Source organism: Sebastes fasciatus, chromosome 13, assembly GCF_043250625.1.
Source record: "Sebastes fasciatus isolate fSebFas1 chromosome 13, fSebFas1.pri, whole genome shotgun sequence".
NCBI lineage: Eukaryota > Metazoa > Chordata > Actinopteri > Perciformes > Sebastidae > Sebastes > Sebastes fasciatus.
In genome coordinates, this window is record NC_133807.1 from 15,117,518 (window position 1) to 15,137,688 (window position 20,171).

Sequence of the window (20,171 nt, forward strand, 5' to 3'; positions counted from 1 at the left end):
CTCTCTGACGTCATTTTGCCGCGAACACACGGTCTTCCTCATCTACAGCAAGGTTTAGACAAACCTCCTTCTACTTCCGCTCTGCTTCCTCTTCATTACAGCTGAGCTTCCGCCATTGGTAGTGTCGTCACTGTCCAATCCTTAGCTGTGTTGCCTAGTTACAAAACGGAAGTTATCCGCAGCTTTCGGCGGTGAAAGCACACAAATTGAAGAAGAGCGCGGGAGAGCTGTTGTCAACCAGGGGGCTGTTGTCAAGAAGTAACTCTGAGAGGTATCTATAACTACTTTAGAAAAAGCACCAGGTAGTTGGTAGTTGTCTTGATTAGTGCTGTTTATTGGTATGATCCGCTTTGGCTTGAGACTGTTGTGTGTTTACAGTAGTGTTGCTAGCTGTGCTGCTGTAGCTCCTTAACAACAGATAACAACCTCTCTACTAGTAAAATAACTCCACATAAACGTTATATACTGACGTTAATATGTGTTATGTGTGACAGAGAAATGTTAAAATGTGAAAATACAGCATTAACACGTGGTTAAGTTCTCGACATTATCCATGAATAGCAGCAGCTTTGGGAAGACATGTAATGTTGGCTAACTTAATGAAGCTAGTTGTCATGCGGACTGTTTAATGTGTTGTGTGAAGTTAGGAGGAGTACAGCAGCAACAGTCATGCTGGTTTAAGACTAATGGGCTACATTATGTGCAGAAGGATGTCACTTATTTGTTGGTGCTTATTACCAACTACATGACATCCAGTTCACCCTGTTTGACATTAAGCATCTATCAGGTGTCATTTGATGTTAATTAACATCCTCTCTTCAGTGTCCGTGCAACTTTATTCTCCTCTTATTCTGTTTATTGAGACCCTTTCTGTATTTTGTTGTACTGTATTGTGTATACAGTACAACATTTTCATCACTGTACTTCTTTGACCTATTATCCACAGTCCATCCAAGCCCACCATAGCCTACACAGTTTTCAAATCATATGCACTACATGCCAAATATACCCTGACACAGTACAAGGGATATTAACACAAGTATGGTCAAATTATAGCTTCTTTTCTGTTCTGTCTATACTTTCACATGTATAGTAAAGTCTTGGTTGTCTTGTCTATCAAATCAAAATGTTAGCTTTGTTTGTCCTCCCCAGTTATAACTACATGGACTAGATGCACTTTATTTGTTGCATGTTACCATGCACTTTAACCTGACTGCAAATGCACTTTGAACTGCATTTGTTTATAATATTGCACATGCCGACTGATTATACTATTTATTATGTTTTTAATTATTTATCATAATCATTCTTTTATATTGTTTTAGATTGCCTACTTACTTTTACTGTCCTTTTATGACAGTTTGCACATACAAAACTGGCCACTAACCTCATTGCTGTCTTTATACAGTACACTGTAATTATAGACTGTCTTTTAATGCATCTTGTATGTGATGGGGGGGTTGCAAACTCAATTTCGTTGTACCTGTACAATGACAATAAAGGAAATCTAATAGGTGGTAATACGCTCTTAAAGTAGTACAGTAGGAATTTTGTTGTTTTGATTCTGTTAACTATTTGTTTACTACTATCTTTAATATTGCTATGCTATCATCAGTGCCTGCTTGACAGAGTTAAGCAATATCTTTCTCTGTAATCATCTTCCCTAACGTGCCTTCTGCCTTCAATGTTTCTTACAGGTATGGATTATAAAAGACGCAATGGTGGCCCTCATGTGGGTGGTGCGTCCCAGGCCAAACGGGGTAAAACAGCTGATGAATGGGAGGACGGTCCGTCGCAGTTTGAGGAGGAATTGTCCATGTTTGAGGAAGCAGAGAGGGAGGCAGAGGAGATGGAGGGGCAGGCAGGCCATGATGTTATTCCCGTAGGTGAGTGTTGCACAGAAACGCACACAATCATAGGTGGCGGAAGTAAAATGGTTTTCCTGGTATAGGAAAAGGTTATTGAGTTATGTAAATGATCAGCAGATCTGTATCAAAACTGTTTAACTGTTGACCATTGAGAAGTCAATATGTCACATACTGATGCTTGTAATTTTCTTAAACATGCACAAATACACACATCTGCAGAACTTAGCTACCCGCAGATTATTAGTCACGTTTATTTTACAGTTTGATTTTTCTCATTTCAGGTAAGTAATTTGTGTGGCTGGTAGCTCTAACAAATCAGTCTGAATGGTTAAATTAGTAATCCATTTATGCCTTAAGTAAATTAAGTATGCCTAGTTTGGCTAACAATAAGTGGCAACTGTGGAACTAGGTAACTGCAGGAAATTGTGGTTCAATTTCGGACCATACTTAAACAGTTCTTGGCTATAACCATTGAGATAAAAATAATGAATAATGCACTTTGGTTTTACTTCTGTCTTACCATTTGTTTCTTCAGGTGACCTCTTCTCAGCGGACCTTAACCCTCGTTGGCGGCGGCCTCATGCCCCTTCACTGAACCCATCATGTGACACTTTGGTGTTTCAGCAGATTGATCTTGACTATTATTTAGGTAATTATCAAAGATTACTTAAGAGTTATCTTGGCTTCTTTGTTGTTTGGATCTAAATGTAGGACATATCCACCTGCTCAAATGCCGTTGCTGTATGTGAGAAGAAATGACATCTCCCACTTTTGTGTTATGCAGGGGGAACGGTGGCTGGCATGCCGGGTCAGTCACAGGGAAAAGTCCCGATCATTCGAATGTTCGGGGTAACAGACAGTGGCAACAGTGTGTGTTGCCACATCCATGGTTTTGCGCCTTACTTCTACGTTCCTGCACCAAGTGGTGAGTACTTGTCATTAAACTTGTCAATACATTAGATATGTGCATGCAAAGACTTTGTATTTTTAGGACACATTTTCTTAGTGCACTAGTTTTGAATTCTCTCAGGGGCATGCCACTTTTCTTACTAATCTTACAATGTTTCCCTCTTTCTGCGTCCTTTGAAAAGGGTTCAAATCTGATTACCTGGGTGAATTTAAAAGAGAGTTGAACTCTGTTGTCCTGAAGGACATGCGATCCAACAAGGACAACATCTCTGTCACAGTGTTGGCTGTGGACATCACCCGCAAAGAGAGTGAGTACAAGTGCAAATGTTCATGTGCAGATCACTAAATATAAGTATGTAAAGGAATTATTTAACACATTACAAGTATGTTCTTTGATCAAATTATTGTGAAACCGAGTAGGCTGATCCTAGTTACAAAACATTTGATAATAAATGTACGTGCAAAGTGATGTAGTTAAGTGACTATGCTTTCATCATGATTATTGAAGATAAACTTTTCTTTTTCCTGCAGACATGTATGGTTACCACGGGAAACGCAGTATGGATTTTTTGCGGATAACCATGGCGATGCCTCGTCTCATCGCCCCAGCAAAGAGACTGCTGGAGCTGGGCTTCAAGTTTGGACATTTTCCCATCCAGGGTTACCAATCCTATGAGGCCAACATAGATTTTGAGATAAGGTGTGTTTGTGTTTGTTCTGTATAAAAACAGTAAAGGTGATAACTTGACAGTCTGATGGAAGCATTGAGCTTCTTTTTACAAAATATTTTGTGAATGAATCATTTTCATACAATGCAGACAGGGTTAGCTTTACCATCAACATCATGCAATAGTGTGGAATTTGAAGATGTCAGGATTAATTTATACATTTTTATTTAAGTTATAAATGATGTTTGCACTGACTGTGGTGTTCTTGCTTTTGTCAGGCTAAACGGGCTGTTCACAGTTTTAGTCTTCTGAGTAATTTTGCAGCCATATTCTTATGTTGTTGGGTGATTATATATTATTTGTCTGCTTACATGTTCATATGCAGAGGCACAATCGAAATCTCTTAAGTTTTAGTCTTTTATTCAAATGCGTCTCCAGGTCATGAAGATGTCAGGGTAACTTGTTGCAGCTAAAGATTTTAGTTTTTGTAAATGGCTTTCTCACCAAACAACTGTAGAGTAAAAGCAATACTAAAGCTGTATTTTGCAGCTTAACGTGCCTCTCTGTGTTGTCAGGTTTATGGTGGACAGTAATGTGGTGGGATGCTGTTGGATTGAACTTCCCAAAAGCAAGTACAGAGTGCGTGAAGAGAAGAGCACGGGGGAAACAGATTCTCGGTACCCAGGCAAGGTAGGTCTAGTTCACACCTGTCAGAAGAACAAATGTCTGTGACGTTACAGCGTTTGACTTCCCTCTGAGTGCCTTCATATAAAATTTGTTCTTTTACCAACAGTGTTCATGAACTGTCTCCCCCTGTTTTTTGTCCTTTAGGTGTCCTTGTGTCAGTATGAGGTGGATGTGGGATGGACAGATTTGATAAGTCACCCTGCAGAGGACGACTGGCAGAGGATTGCTCCGCTCAGGGTGCTCAGCTTTGACATCGAGTGTGCTGGAAGAAAAGGTGTGTTTCTTTCTTTCTCTCTGGCGTTCTTAATAAACAGCGTACAAACTATTACCCCTAACATACTTTTTGTCTATACTTGTTGAAAAGCAAATGCGGAGTTTGACTCTGGTGTCCACTCTTTTTCTTTCCAGGAATCTTCCCAGAAGCAGACAAAGACCCTGTGATTCAGATTGCGTCGATGGTGCAGCGGCAGGGTGAGACGGAGCCTTTCATTCGCACCGTGTTCACTCTCCAGAACTGTGCCAGCATCGTGGGTTCTCAGATATTGTGCTTTACACAGGAGAAACAGCTGCTGCAGGTATACACACTGGCTTCAGTAAGACACTGAAAAACTTAAATATTCTGACATGTTTTCCTCGTTCTAATGTTTTTGCTGATCATTTATCACATCATTCTGTTTCTGTTTACGTCTCTGTGAGCAGAGCTGGGCGGAGTTTTTGAGGACCGTGGACCCAGACATCATCACTGGATACAACATCCAAAACTTTGATTTTCCCTACTTGCTCAACAGGGCAGCTACTTTAAAGGTTAGATGGAGCCACATTTGTCTACTACTTTCATGCATTACTAATACCTCAAATCACAAGATTAAGAGTAATGCACATAAACACTTAAGGCACTGCCTCCGGAAGAATGTATGGAGTAAGACATTCCTGTTTTTTCTCAATGAAACATGTTTCTTTTGTGTTCAGGTGAATCTCTTTCCCTACCTCGGCCGAGTGCGAGGCATAAAGTCAGTCTTGCGAGACCTAAACTTTCAGAGCAAGCAGATGGGCCGCAGAGAGAACAAGATCATTAACATGGAGGGCCGCGTTCAGTTTGATCTACTGCAGGTCAGCTTCAACTGCAGCAACAGCAATCCTAACTTTAACAATATTTAAGTTACTATTTAAGTTAGTATGCGGTGCATTGGGTACTGCACACAGTCTAATTGGTGTGTTTCTCTCAGATTCTCCTCAGGGACTATAAACTGCGCTCGTACACACTGAACGCTGTGAGTTTCCACTTCCTGCAAGAACAGAAAGAGGATGTGCAGCACTCCATCATCACTGATCTGCAGGTAAAGCACAAACCAGTGACCTTGTTGTATCTGGAAGAGAGCTCAGCGGATTCAAATGGCATCATTAATCAATATTTAAATGTAGGGCTGTCCTCGACCAAAGAAATTCTTAGTCGACCAAGACTCGTATGATTTTGTTGACTGATCGATTAGTTGATTTAAATCGACACATCTGTAAAACTGAGTTTCTCCACAAAGAATCACACAAAAGCACCACTTTGAATCTTGTGTTTACAAGAGATGTGCTCACAAGTTGCTTAGAAATAAGTAATACACTAAAGAAATCTTAGTCGACTAAGACCAACGATTAATCAACTAAGAGGGGGCAGTCCTATTTAAATGTATGGATAACATTTCTGAAAGGAAATCACACATCTAAGGTGTTACTGTTTTTTTTCCCATCTATCTTTCTCCCTTTTTTCCTCCATCACAGAATGGCAACGAGCAGACACGTCGTCGGTTGGCGGTCTACTGCCTGAAAGACGCCTACCTCCCGCTGCGCTTGCTGCAGAAGCTGATGTGTGTGATTAACTACATGGAGATGGCCAGAGTGACGGGCGTGCCTCTCACCTACCTGCTCTCGAGAGGACAGCAGATCAAAGTCGTCTCTCAGCTGCTGCGACAGGTAACAAACACATGGGACAGATACTTATGCATATGCGCAGATTTAAGTAGGGAAACTTTAAGTGTCTGTCTGTACATGTTTAGGCCATGAAACAGGACCTGGTCATGCCTGTGGTAAAGACAGAAGGAGGAGAAGACTACACTGGAGCGACTGTCATTGAGCCAGAGAAAGGGTATGTACATCTGCTGTTTGTGTGAGTGTATGACTCCTCTCTGCTCCTGGTGTTTATGGTTTTGGTACACGCAAGCTTCTCGTATACCTTTCCATCACCCCCTTCTACTTTGTGTAGGTATTACAGCGTTCCTATTGCCACCCTGGATTTTTCCTCCTTGTATCCATCCATCATGATGGCTCACAATCTGTGCTACACCACCCTGCTGCAGAAAGGCTCAACAGAAAGAGAGAGGTGAGCAGGTCTTTTTAAGTGTCCACAAGAAATTAGCTTTTGTTTTGTCAGTCTGATAGTTTCCACTTGGACAAGTGAAACAAATCTAGTTAAGTTTAAGTTTATTTAAGTTGTTAAATTTTTAACCTCCGTCACGAAAAGCTAGTATGACATGGTTGGTACCAATGGACTCTTTAGGTTTTCTAGTTTCATATCATGCCAGGATCTTCACACTAGCTTTAAACCTGAGCCTAAATCGCAAGTTGCGTTAATGCATTAAAGAACTTAGTTGCGTTAAAACAAATTTGCGTCATCGTGTTAACTTTGACAGCCCTAACGTAGACAAAATGACGTGACGCTTATTTCATTTATTGATTCGTTCTGAATCACTGACTCAGTGACTAATTAACAATGTAAAACACTTCAATGTTTTTTGTCTAGTATCAACATGATGAGCTAATGTCTGAAGTGGTTGTATGTATTCAGCCTCTCACCAGATGACTTCATCAAGACTCCAACTGGTGATATGTTTGTGAAGAGCTCTGTGAGGAAAGGACTTCTGCCTGAGATCCTGGAGAACCTGCTGTCTGCCAGGAAGAGGTTTGAATTATTCAACTAAATCACAAAATCAAACTGACCTGAACTACAGTGAAAGCTAGTTAGCAACCCAGTACACTGCTTCATTCACCCTGAACCTTACAATTTAACTTGCTGCTAAGCCTGTTAAATAAAAATGGTGTACCAGTCAGACATTGTTTCCTTCTTAGCATATCCCACTGTCTGTCCACAGGGCCAAAACGGAGCTAAAGAAGGAGACTGATCCTTTCAAGAGGCAGGTGCTGGACGGCCGACAGTTGGCCCTCAAAATCAGCGCAAACTCCGTCTATGGCTTCACAGGTGCTCAGGTGGGCAAGCTGCCCTGCCTGGAGATCTCACAGGTGAGCACTTGACCACGGGTCTCCTGCTGGTGTTAAAGTCCAACTGAATTTACATTGCATTTGTTTGTCTGGAACATTATGCATATCTGCTCTGTAAGTCACATGCCCTGTGTTCTCCTTTGAGTGGTGACGTCAGTCTGCAGGCCAGATATCTAACATTAAACAGCATGTAAACAAACCTGCAAATGTCACTCTGGTCTGGTTAGATGCTGGTGTGGTCCTTACTCTTCAATACCACTAACAACATGCTGTCTCTTAACATATCAAATGTTTACATTTCTGGCCAAACAGAACTGTTTTTCTAAATGAAGTTGTCCCAATTTGACTTGTGGTGTGTGACGCGTCACTCTTCCCACTGTTCTGCACAGATGTGAAGTCAGAGCACAGACGGTAAACAACGAAGATGTAGAGCAAAGATTAGTACTCAGATAGAAACCACAAAGATCTACTGTAAGCGTTTTGTGGAAGGTTGACCTACTTAGTTACACTCTCACGGAGAACTGAGAAGATAACTACTGCCTTCTACATGAGCTGATTTGGAGTAAAATATTTTTCTACGGCGTTGAAAGTCCTGGCCTGTAAAGTGTCTGATGATAGTCTTTCCCCAGAACCAATGAAAGCTTAATCCAACACCGCAGATCATTTAGTGATAAACGTATTTAAAACTTTCCTTTTTTTCTCGTCTAGAGCGTCACAGGTTTTGGAAGACAGATGATTGAAAAGACCAAACAGTTGGTGGAGTCCAAGTTCACCATTGCCAATGGTTACCAAGGTGATGCCAAGGTGAGGAATACATGTAGCTGCAGCCCACCAACACTGACCCAAACTCTTCTTTTTTTCTTTTTTTTACACCGGTTAACCATTTATGAGTCAACGTATTAGCTTTATTTATATCAAGAAATACTGTTATGGAGTTTTGAGCTGACTAAAGGTATGGGAGCTACTATCTGATGTCTTCAATCCCTTTGTGTGCATGCTGTTTGAATTTTATTTTTTTATTTTAAAGGTAATTTATGGGGACACGGATTCCGTCATGGTTAAGCTTGGAGTTGCCACAGTGAGGGAGGCCATGGATATCGGGACGGAGGCAGCAGAGTGGATATCATCCCATTTCACACCGCCCATCAAACTGGAGTTTGAAAAGGTACCGTTTCTGTCCACATGATTTATCAAAGCATTAGTCCCAGTAATTTCATCATCTGTGGAAGTTGTTAATGGAGCACTTCTACGTCTTTTAGGCGTTTTCATAGTCCTAAGAACCCTTGCTTTTTATTGTGTCCGCACCGCAAGAACTTTGAACGATCGCAGTTCTTAGAACAATTGACAGCCCTACTTTTAAGGTATGTAGTTCTCGGGGGAGCTCCCCAGAACTGCCATTTCCGAAAACACCTTTTGAGAATCAGCCAGCTGTTTCAAAATGACAAAAGAGCCAGGATTTGGGACCCCAGAGTTGGAGCGTCCTCTCAGCTAATGAGAGCTTATATTTGTCACTTCCACAGGTGTACTACCCGTACCTGTTGATCAACAAGAAGCGCTACGCAGGCCTCTATTTCTCCGGCAGTGCAGACACATATGAAAAGATGGATTGTAAAGGCATTGAGACTGTCCGCAGAGACAACTGCCCTCTGGTGGCTAACCTTATCAACACCTGTCTGCAGAAAATCCTCATGGACAGGTACACACACACACACACACAAACACACGCACACACACATTCTGTACATAATGCATTATCAATTCATTTTGTTAGAAGTTCTTTCGTGATTTTATTAATTTTCATGTTGTCTTTAATTGTGTTAATACATACAGAATAAAACTTCATAACTGATCATGTTATGTAAAATTGTAAAAATTCAGATGCTGAATCTTAACCACACTACGAGCTGTTAAGTCATTATGAAAGTAATCGCAATCTCATGTGATGTTTCATCAGGGATCCCCAGGGTGCCGTGGCTCACGCTAAAGAAGTGATCTCAGACCTGCTGTGCAACCGCATCGACATCAGCCAGCTTGTCATCACCAAGGAGCTAACGCGCACCGCCCAGGAGTACGCTGGCAAACAGGCACACGTGGAGCTGGCTCAAAGGTCTGTGACCACACACTGAGACGACTCACTTCAAATAATACTCCAAGGGTTATTATTTGTGTGTGTGTGTGTGTGAGATATGGATGAACTGACCCATTAATATTAATATTTTACAGGATGAGGAAAAGAGATGCCGGCAGCGCCCCGAACCTGGGAGACCGAGTTCCATACGTCATCATCAAGGCTGCAAAGGGAGTAGCAGCATACATGAAGTCAGAGGTGCATAGCGTCATCTTTCATTGTCTAAATGATATGATTTCATTTGTGCATCCCCCCCCTTTCTTATATTACATGCTTAATCCTGATAATCATACTGATTCTTCCACGTGTTCCTGTAGGACCCGATCTTTGTGCTGGAGAACAACATTCCCATCGACACACAACACTACCTGGAGCACCAGCTGTCCAAGCCCCTGATGCGAATATTTGAGCCCATCCTGGGAGAGACGAAGGCAGAGAACGTCCTGCTCAGTAAATCTACAATCACACACACATCATAGTCTTGTTATTACAATTTAGGCAATTAGCTGATGCTTGTTTCGTTCATCCTCAATGATTTATTGGCATATTAGTGATATGATCTTACTTTTTAGGTATCATTTTAAGATACCACTTTGGGCATTTGTCATTATTCTTGACATTTTAAAGTTTAACTTTATGAAATAAATAGTTTTTTCTAATCTATAAATCGATCGTGTGCAGAAATCTAATGGGCAAAATGTAACATTATAGCATATAACAACTAAAGCGAGTGTCAAAGCTGCACAGTACATTATGAAATACTCTTGTGTCCCAAAAGAAAGAACATAGATGTGCTAGTTAAATAAATGACGCTTATCATGTGTTGTGTGCTTTAAAACTTAACATTGCTATTGTTTCTCTGGTTTCTTTCAGAGGGCGACCACACACGCTGTAAGACTGTGTTGACCTCGAAGATCGGGGGCCTCATGGCATTTGCGCAGAGGAGGAGCACCTGTATCGGTTGCAAAGCTGTGCTCAAGACGGACGGTGTGTGTGTGTGCTCAGAATTTGAAGATGTTTTTTTTTCTACTTTGTTATCCACTTAATGAGGTTAGGTGTCACTTTTTGCGGTGGGAGCGGTGTTGAAGAGCTTTATAAGTGTGACATCTAAATTGTGTGTCATTGCAGCGGCTGTGTGTGATTTCTGTAAGAAGAAGGAGTCTGAACTCTACCAAAAAGAGGTAGGCGAGATGCCAGATGACTCCATACTTTGATATATTTGTTGGTTTTCGACACTAACAGGGCTAAGTTTTTATTTGATTTAAGTCCCAGCTCTGACTATGTTTGAAGAAAAGCTTTAATTTCTTATTGTAATCAGTGTCTAGTGTTAAACATCATATTGCCCTCTGGTGGCTCCTCAGAGCTCAGGGAATTCATTAACGGGAAATTGTTTTTAATGTATTAATGTAAGGATTAAGGGTTTAATATCTGAAAACAAACATTCCCTCGTCATGTCCATTGAGTTTCTAACATTTAGGTTGTTAATTACAGATCTTTCACCTGAGTACACTGGAGGAGCGTTTCTCTCGCTTGTGGACTCAGTGTCAGCGTTGTCAGGGCTCCCTCCATGAGGACGTGCTCTGTACCAGGTACATATGTGTGCACATATTTATTATAACTGTGTGTTTACTGCAGAATTATGGCTGAGCACACAGTAATACTGTCCCTCTTGACTCCTCTGCAGTCGAGATTGTCCTATCTTTTACATGAGGAAGAAGGTTCAGAAAGATTTGGATGATCAGAGCAAGCTGGTGGATCGTTTTGGATGGTGAGAGAGGCACACACTCATTCCTTATATGCCTCATTTCAGATGACCAAGGACTCTTATCGTCTCACTGTATTTTTCTTCTATGTCTTTTTGTGCTTGTAAAAATGCATATATATTGCACTATTTCTATGTTTTTCTAATATGAATAAAATGTCAATAAATAGTATCATTTTCTAAAATAAAATCAAAAAAGCAATCGATTCCTTTTTGGCTTGTCATGCATGATCATTACTCAAACGATCACTGCAGAAATAGGAAGTTGCAAAATTTACATCCAGGATGTTGAACCACTCTGCTGTTAAACACACCAGACAGTAAATGTACATGTGACATGTCCTGTATGTGAATAGGTTTACCGTGTATGAAACTGTACATTCCCCAATCTTAATTTGACAAATTTAACTTTTTCTGAAATGAAGAGGAACTTCATTGTCGTCCTCTTCAGCGTTATTGTCTCAGTCAAACCTCATAAACTATATCCCTTCCAAACAAGGGGGGGGGAAACTGGATGCAGAGTTTGTTATTCTTTCTTGAAAGATGACATCTTTATTATCAGTAGTTACAAATCAGATCTGGCGTTACTGCAGCACATTCTCAACATAGTTTGTGTGTTTCAGAAAAGTTCTTGCACCTCTTTTTGGAAACACATTTAACTTCTTGAAAGCCACTTACTAGTAAAGATCCACCTTGGATAAACAGAACAGACAAGATGTAAAAGCTGAAGACATTTACTTGTTCATTACAGCAGAGTGCATTTAAAGATTTTACATAGCTGTCAGTGAGAGACTTGTTAAAACTTTTCAACATATTTCAACAGTGGAACTACACTGAGTCCAGATAACCAGACAGGCATTTGGAAGCTACCGGTTTAACACCATAGCGAAGTAGGAACCCTCCGTGGATGGATTCACTTCTGTTGGCAGGAAGCAACCAAAATTAGTTCATTGAACATTGATATAATTTTAGTAAATATGTGGAAAGCAGTTTGTAAATGCAGATGTTTTTTTAAATTGGGGAACGCTGTTTATAATGCTACAAAAATATAAATTCAACCCACTACATTTAGGGTGACAGTAATTATCAAAAATGACAACCACTGCTATAAAAAAAATTGGCGTCTTATTGAATATCCTTATCAAGCATGATGAGATAACATGACTGTCACTGTCTGAGCTCTGGAGATTTCCTGGTGAGTTAACGACTGGTTTTTAGCATCAGTATGGTTTAAATGTTGTATGTAGTACCACAAAACCACCGACAACACTGTGACTGATAAACTGCATTAAAAGTGGACTTTGGAATACAGTGTGACTGTGTGGAACAAACAGCAGGGCTGACACTTCAAACAGTAAGTTAATGATGGAGTGAAATGATGGAAACAGGCATCAGATCTCAACCAATCATTTGACACAGCTCTCAGTCCGTTATTCCTCAGTTCCTGATAAGACACTATATTCCTGAGTAAACTTTTTAAATGGCACTAACTAATCATAAACCCTACAACAAACAACAGGAAATTAATAAAGTGCACCTAGGAGACTAGAACACAATTGAGGCTTTGTTACTGTCGTGATCCTATCTTGCTATAGCATTTTCATTGATATATAGTCTGTGAGAGAAATTAATAAAATAGATATTGCTGTTGTGTTTCAAGCCCCAGATGACACACTAACCTATGAAAAAACACGAGGGGGAGACGGACGTTTCCAAACTTTGAAATAGTTTAAACCAATCATCTTGAAGTCAAATGTTTTCACAGTGAACAGTGTTCTAGTCGGTATGACACTGTTTCCATGTTATTTGTGGGACTTTGTGAAGTCAGATGTGTACCGACTAAAAGACCTCCCTAAAGAATTTGTTGAGTCTAAGAATAACTTTGGGATATTTGGATTGAATGCGTCACCCGATGGGACAGTGCAAACTGCAGTGACGCACCACCGTGAACCTCCTGACCCTTAAATAGTCAACTGGAGCTGAACAGTTTGTAAAAGAGAATTATCTTTACAGACAAATTCAATCTTTCTACCACAGATTCAAATTAAGTTTGCACAAATGCTGACTGTGAAGGTAGGGTTGGTAAGTTTTTTAGAAACATTTGTTATATTAGTGGAAATCCTCATTACATAACGACAGGAATCAATAAATCAAATGCTCTGAGAAAAAAATACGCAGGACTGTAATAAACCCGTCCAAACATCAGTCTTCCTCAAGCTGCTTGACAGCTGTGAGTACTAACAGAAGCCATGTTCGCCGCTCACGTTCATAATGATAATTGTGGGGGAGTGGCATAGGAGGAAGACTTGAAGTGACAGACTGTCAGTGTTGCCGACTTTCTCACTAGATTCAGGGACTTTTGGAGCTAGTGCTACTTTCATTGGAAAAGAGTTGGCAACACTGAGCTGGGTTATTCGGTTGGATCATTTTTAAAATCTAGTGTACTGGTTTCTCAAGAACACCGATCCTACTTTTAACCAAAAAGAAAAAAAAAACTCATCTAAAAACTGCAGTTTCTAGTTGTTTGGTCACCCAACAAAAACAAAAAAAACTCCAACTGAATTCACAGCGTTAAACTGACACTGTACATCTTGTGGTGACATACTGTCAGTGGAAACTGCGACAGCAGTAAAAATGGACTTTGCCACGTCTGCTTCCCTGTACGGAGCGGTGCTGGAACGTCTCCAACGTGACAGAGGAGCTGCAGTGTGTGAGGGCGAGCGTGAAACAAGTGCTGTAAGGGATGCGCTGGTGTTTGTGTGTGTTAGTGTGTGTGTGTGTGGTTTGCTATAGTATTACGCAACGTCTCTGAGTGTTCTTCTTGCTCTTCTTGTTGCTGCGGTTGGTCTCTTTATATTTTCTAATCTCCCGTACTAGCGAATAGAAAGCTTCCTCCACACCCTGCAAGACAGCGACAGAAAAATATTTGTCACACACAAAATTAATGTAACATTTTTGTAATGATATGTAATTAATAGTTTTATTTCAGACATTGATTTGCAGTCTTATTTACTCAAACAAGGCTCATGCATGCATCATTGCAAACCGAATACAGGTGTTACTTCTTTCCTACGTACCTGTCTGGTTTTGGCAGAGGTCTCAACAAACGGTACTCCGTAGCTTCTTGCCAGCTCCCCTGCCTGCCGCGACTCCACAGTGCGAGTACTCAGGTCGCTCTTGTTCCCCACCAGCACCATAGGAACGCTGTCACTGTCCTTCACCCTGTTGATTTGCTCTCTGAGGAGGAGACAAATGCAAAAGCACCTACTGAGACCAGCCTACTTTTATCTTTGCTACACCTAATATTTTCTTCAGTATTAACTTATGTATTTGAATCAGTTAAACACATGAACCAGATTCTAGTGTACTAATTGCCCCACAGGAATAAAAAATGGCATTGTATAGTATGCCATAAAACTAGTCATAGTATAGTATGTCATTAAAAAGTCTTGCAGGGTCGCGGGGGCAGCAGGCTTAGCAGGGTATTCTACATGTCCCTTTCCCCAGCAACGTTTTCCAGCTCTTCCTGGGCAACCCAGCGGCATTCCCAGGCCAGATGAGTTATATAATCTCTCATAAAGAAGTCATAAAAAACATCATAGCATAGTATGTTATAAAAAGTCAGACAACTCATCGCTGAAAAATGCAATTCTTGCAGAAATCTCCAAATGTTTTTGATACCGAATCACAGCATGGCTTTTTCTATGGTGTTCCTCAAGGTCTCGGTGTCTTAATGTGGTATTTTGGAGGGATTATTGATCATTTTTATCAATTCTCGAGTGGTCATAAAGGAAAGTCATAGTATAGTATGTCATAAAAAATGACACAAACAGCTATATAACAGACTGTGCCAAGTTATACACACACTATTGAAGAAGACTATTAGTCCTTCTTGGACCGTATTGTTTCAACTTCCAGCTGTGTTTTATTACCGATACTAGTCTTACTAGTCTAAGGCGGTGTGAAGCATCTTGTACCTGTAGAGGTGAACATCCTCAAAGGATTTGATGTTGTTGATGGCGAACACACAGAGAAAGCCCTCTCCTGTCCTCATGTACTGATCCCTCATGGCGCTGTACTCCTCCTGACCTGCAGTGTCCAGGATGTCCAACAGACAAGTCTCGCCATCAATCACCACCTGTTTTCTGTACGAGTCCTGGAACACAACATTGACATGATCATGCAGGCGGTGCCCAACGTCACTGCCAAGAAATCTAACAATGGATTGCATCATGTTAGTTCCCATGTTTGTTTTTTTTACAGCCACACTGCTGCATCATGAAGCAACAAGACCTTGTTGAATGGAACATTTTGTGATGAACTTGCAGAAATGTTTTCAACACTGTCTGAAATTAAAGATTTACAACCAACTTGTGGGGATTTTTAGGCAACAATGTGAGGAACAATAAGACATTACTCAGCAGAGTTACCAGTGTTGATTTATATGTGTTAGTGGAAATTATATGAAACTAATGAGGGCTAACAGGAGAGCTGTTTGCTATAACAGGTTTTTACCAAGTTGAAATAAACTTTTAGAGGGTTCTGGCAGTTTTTCACAGGTCAGATGGTGCTGTAGATTTGTGACAGCATGGCCTGGTGTTTGCTATGGCACCACTTTGCATAATGAGGTTTTATTCAACTGCGTGTATTTGACATATATTGTTACTATTTACTTTGCAGATTAAGATCTTAGATACAAAACATATGACGATCTTACGCGACTCAATGGGTTTCCTCTATCAGCCTGTAGACTACTTTTAATGTGAAGAATGTGGCCCTTTTTTTACGGGAAAACCCAATAGATGTGACGTCATGCGCGCTCACTAGTGCCTTTACTCTCTTCAGCTCCGCTTACAGGGCTAACAGTGTGCAACCATAGCTAACATTTGGTTAGAAATGGAGTCTGCTAACGCCAACAAACAAAGCACAAAGTTATATCTAGTGATGTCAGGGGAAACTAGGATCAACATCTGCCGGGCCTTTGATTCATGGAGGGACATTTGTTTAGTTTTGGGAATCGAAACGGACCACGAGCTGGCAGAATTCCTACTGGACAGGTAAGCTAACATTACTGCCGAGCATGTGAAATATGTAGTGTTAACGTTAATCAACAAACGCGATCAATCACGCTCAGTCTCGTGTGTGTCACCTCACTGTTTTGACCGATGCTCGCTCGCGTCGAGCAACAGGACGCTGACTGTTGTTGACTTAGCAGCCACAGGTGTCACAAGCGATTTCTGATTCCTAAATGTAGCCCCTTTAAGTATATTTTGTTTCTTTTCAGAGAACACAACTTCTTACATATAACATTAAAGGTGCTATTGATAACATTCAGACACTTGATTTCGCATTCTCCCTCCCCCGTTCCATTGCATATACCTCACAACAAGTCGTTGCCAGACACTTACTGTCAAACTCAGCCATTTATTATTTTTTTCAACACTAATAAGGCCCAGACACACCAAACCGACAAAGAACTAGCGGCGATGAACGCAGACTGTTGCATCGCCTAATATCACCTTTTTTTTCTTGGCGGACAAGTTCCATTTGAACACACCACAAAGATTACAGCCTGACGGCCAGTTAGCACGTACGTTCTGCGCCTGCGTGAGATGAAATAACCCTCCACACCAGCAGGTTGCGGTAGTCTGTATTTGTTATTCAAAAAGGGAAACCGGAAGACCTAGGACGGCGGATTTACAAACCGTTGTTATGATACGTACATGAAACAAAGCGGCTCTCGCTCACCACTTAGCTTCATTCCAGATGGCCATGTTGATGTGAAAATATCCGTACATTGGAGTGATCAGATGAAATGAAGATGAAAAATGAGAAAAACCTTCTGTGTGTGCCCTCTTGACTTTACTTGTTGGCTTGCTTTCCTCACTTCCGTTTCTCTTCTTTTGCACTGATTTTGGTTAAGCTGAACAGTCAATCAGAGCAATTTGTCTCACCAACGAGCTCCGCCGCCAATTCAACATGCTAAATCTGCCGAAAAAACCTCCGACATGGGAAGACTAGAGCCGACTGTGCGGGACACATCGCAAAAACTAGGCCGATAGACGCTCACCTGATGGCCTGAAATTGGCCGATGACCGTCAGCTTGGTGTGTCAGGGCCTTAACGGACGACCCAGAGATACCACGTGATCCCAACATTGAGTACTTCTTCCACTACTGAAGGCATAATGTAGGGTTACATCATATCCTGTGTATTGGTTAATGTCCCCATCAGTTTCCACATGAAACTGACCATGTAGTTGGCTCTAGATCAAGTTTTTTGTTTTTTTTTGCTATATAACACTTTACATAGTAAACTTTACCCAGGACACTGTGTCTATAATGGTTGGTGTGTCTCACCTCGATGGTTGGATCATATTCATCCACAAAGTGGTTCTGGATGAGCTGGATGGTGAGGGCGCTCTTCCCCACACCTCCTGCCCCGACCACCACAAGCTTGTACTCGGTCATGCCTGGAAAGGATTAAAGGTCACATATTGTAAAAAGTGAGATTTTCATGTCTCCTATATTGTAAAGCAGGTTTAAGTGCTATATAAATACTGTTAAACTATCAAAACGCTCAATCCATGGAGAAATACACACAGCCCGTATTCAGAAATGGTGCGTTTGAAACAAGCCGTTAGGATTTCTGTCCATTTGTGATGTCACAAATATACAATATTTAGACCATTACACGGTTTTGAACGTTAAGATTCTAAATGTGGCCCAGTTTATTTCCTGTTGCAGTGTATGTAAATTGTTTCAAAAAAATGACTTGCTCCCGAACACACTTTTCTCTGTTTTATCAGTCAACGTTTCGGTCAACAAGGGCCTTCATCAAGGACCTTCATCAACCTTCATTAATATCCTGATGAAGGTCCTTGTTGACCGAAACGTTGACTGATAAAGCAGAGAAAAGTGTGTGTGGGACCAAGTAATTTTTTTGAAAAGGTACATATTGGAGGGGATCTACTCCCAGCACCACAAACAATTTTGAGAATGTGCATGTTTACCTCTCCTTGAAGTGTATGTAAATAACATCACCTGAAAGGAAGTAAACATGGACCCAAAGTATTGCCAAGCAATGCAATTCTGTTGCAATTCCATTGAAATGCACTAAAACGGAGCGTTTCAGACAGAGGGTAAATACAGGTATATTCAGGCAGACAGTATGAGGAAAATAAAGGTTTTTATTGAACATTACAGCATGTAAACATGTTCTAGTAATAACACAAAATACAAGTATGAACCTGAAAATGAGCACGATATGGGACCTTTAAGTTCTGTTTTTATTTTATGTTTTATATATGCCCTTTAAATTGTATTTTACTGCACTATGAGTACTTTTACTGCATACACAAGATACAAGTATGAACCTGAAAACGAGCATATTATGGGACCTTTAAACCAACAGGTAGGAGTGATTAGCCAAGTTATCAAGGTGAACAAATGAAACCTCTTCCTCTAACACTGACATGACGAAGAGACTGACCCAGATTTAACTATTACTATCCGTTCACGTTACTTGTCTCTTCCTTTAAAGTTACTAAACATATATGAAAGCTGCTGGTAGAAGTGTGACATCTTTAAAACGTGCTTACCTTTGTGTAGAGTGTATAGCAGTCTGTGAAGTGATAGTTTAAGGAGTGGATAAGTGAGATTAGCTTGCTACATAACGTTAGCCTGATTTCCTCATTCACAAACTACTAGTAGACAAACTTCACTATCTGTCCGCAAACTTGTCTTCTTCACTAGAATTACTTCACTAAATTTGAACCACAGATGCTACTAGTTAAAACTTCATACAGTGAATAAATTAAAAGCCTTTTAAAGCTGTTCTTGTTCCTAGTTAGTTAGTCTCCATTGTGGCTCATTGAAGAGCAGCAGAGCGTCTCTCACGTTAATCCCCGTCGGCAAGTAACCAATGAGACGACGAGGAACGCAGACTGACGTGGTGACGAGCCAATCAGAGTGGAGTTTTTAGCTTTTAAGCCCCGCCTACAACTTCCGAATCTGACCAATCACAGAGAGGAGTAAACCCTATTTTGGGTGTAGCCATCTCTCAGATGGTTCTTCTCAACTCCACAGATATCTGTACTGATTCATTTTTATTTATATATTGTATTACCGTGTTGCAATGCTATACAGCTCTGTTCACACTTTTCTGTATTCTAGTAGATTTACATTTTTTTTTTTCATTTCACACTTTGGCAATGTAAATGTAATGTTGAATAATAATAATAACAATAATAATAGTAATAATAATAATAATAATAATAATAATAATAAGATATAATATCAGCTATGGACATTACCAGAAAGTTTCACTCAATTTCCCTTTTAAACTCTTTTCCACAGAGATGTACCCATGTGTATGTACCTGAGTGTTTGTTGTTGAATTAATGTGATTTCCCCGTTTCGTAGTATTTCACAAGGTAGGTACAGTCATTTTTCATTACAATAGAAATAGAAACTGTTTTAGGCTACCACCTGCACAACCAGCCACTATGTTATGTCTAGTAATGTCCAACATAGAAGACAATAATTCACACATTGTTGTCAAACAGTGATGGCTCCTCATCACTAACAGTGTGATAACAGTATGGTACACCTTTTCCTAGTGGATAACAATGAACTTTGCCTTCAATTTATAAAGCAAAATATGATTTATGTTTTATTACAGCCACATTCTCAGTCTACAGCTACAAAGGAGGACGGTCTGCAGGACAGATAATAATGCACACAGTGCACTTTCATAGACTAAGCTACTGGAGTTACCCTGCACTATACTCATGTTTAACAATCTCTTCTGGGTTAGGGTTAGGATGAATAGATGAATAGATGGATGGATGGATGGGTGGATAGATAGATAGTAACTTTATTGATC

The 20,171-nt window shown here is 40.5% G+C and overlaps 2 protein-coding genes across 3 annotated transcripts; one reads left to right on the plus strand and one right to left on the minus strand.

The window, feature by feature from the left end:
* Positions 1–168: 168 nt before the first annotated feature.
* pold1 (polymerase (DNA directed), delta 1, catalytic subunit) lies at positions 169–11,484 on the plus strand. Of its 2 annotated transcripts, XM_074655750.1 has the most exons (27): positions 169–271; positions 1,698–1,886; positions 2,404–2,517; positions 2,653–2,793; positions 2,960–3,085; positions 3,309–3,477; positions 4,021–4,135; positions 4,277–4,406; positions 4,541–4,707; positions 4,832–4,936; positions 5,102–5,242; positions 5,359–5,469; positions 5,903–6,094; positions 6,178–6,266; positions 6,384–6,500; positions 6,966–7,079; positions 7,270–7,417; positions 8,105–8,200; positions 8,424–8,561; positions 8,917–9,092; positions 9,351–9,503; positions 9,620–9,722; positions 9,842–9,974; positions 10,398–10,511; positions 10,653–10,705; positions 11,016–11,113; positions 11,209–11,484. In XM_074655750.1, exons 2-27 carry the CDS (start codon positions 1,700–1,702, stop codon positions 11,294–11,296), a joined length of 3,318 nt encoding a protein of 1,105 aa, XP_074511851.1. In that variant the 5' UTR covers positions 169–271; positions 1,698–1,699; the 3' UTR covers positions 11,297–11,484. The 2 variants fall into 2 exon arrangements, with proteins under 2 accessions (XP_074511851.1, XP_074511850.1); XM_074655749.1 differs by lacking the exon at positions 169–271 and having other exon boundaries at positions 1,693–1,886.
* A 323-nt stretch (positions 11,485–11,807) lies between these two features.
* Positions 11,808–19,187, minus strand: LOC141780486 (GTPase KRas). The gene is made up of 5 exons (XM_074655751.1): positions 18,886–19,187; positions 17,645–17,757; positions 15,264–15,442; positions 14,364–14,523; positions 11,808–14,187 (listed from the first exon to the last, which is right to left on the minus strand). Exons 2-5 carry the CDS (start codon positions 17,753–17,755, stop codon positions 14,074–14,076), a joined length of 564 nt encoding a protein of 187 aa, XP_074511852.1. The 5' UTR covers positions 17,756–17,757; positions 18,886–19,187; the 3' UTR covers positions 11,808–14,073.
* Positions 19,188–20,171: the final 984 nt, after the last annotated feature.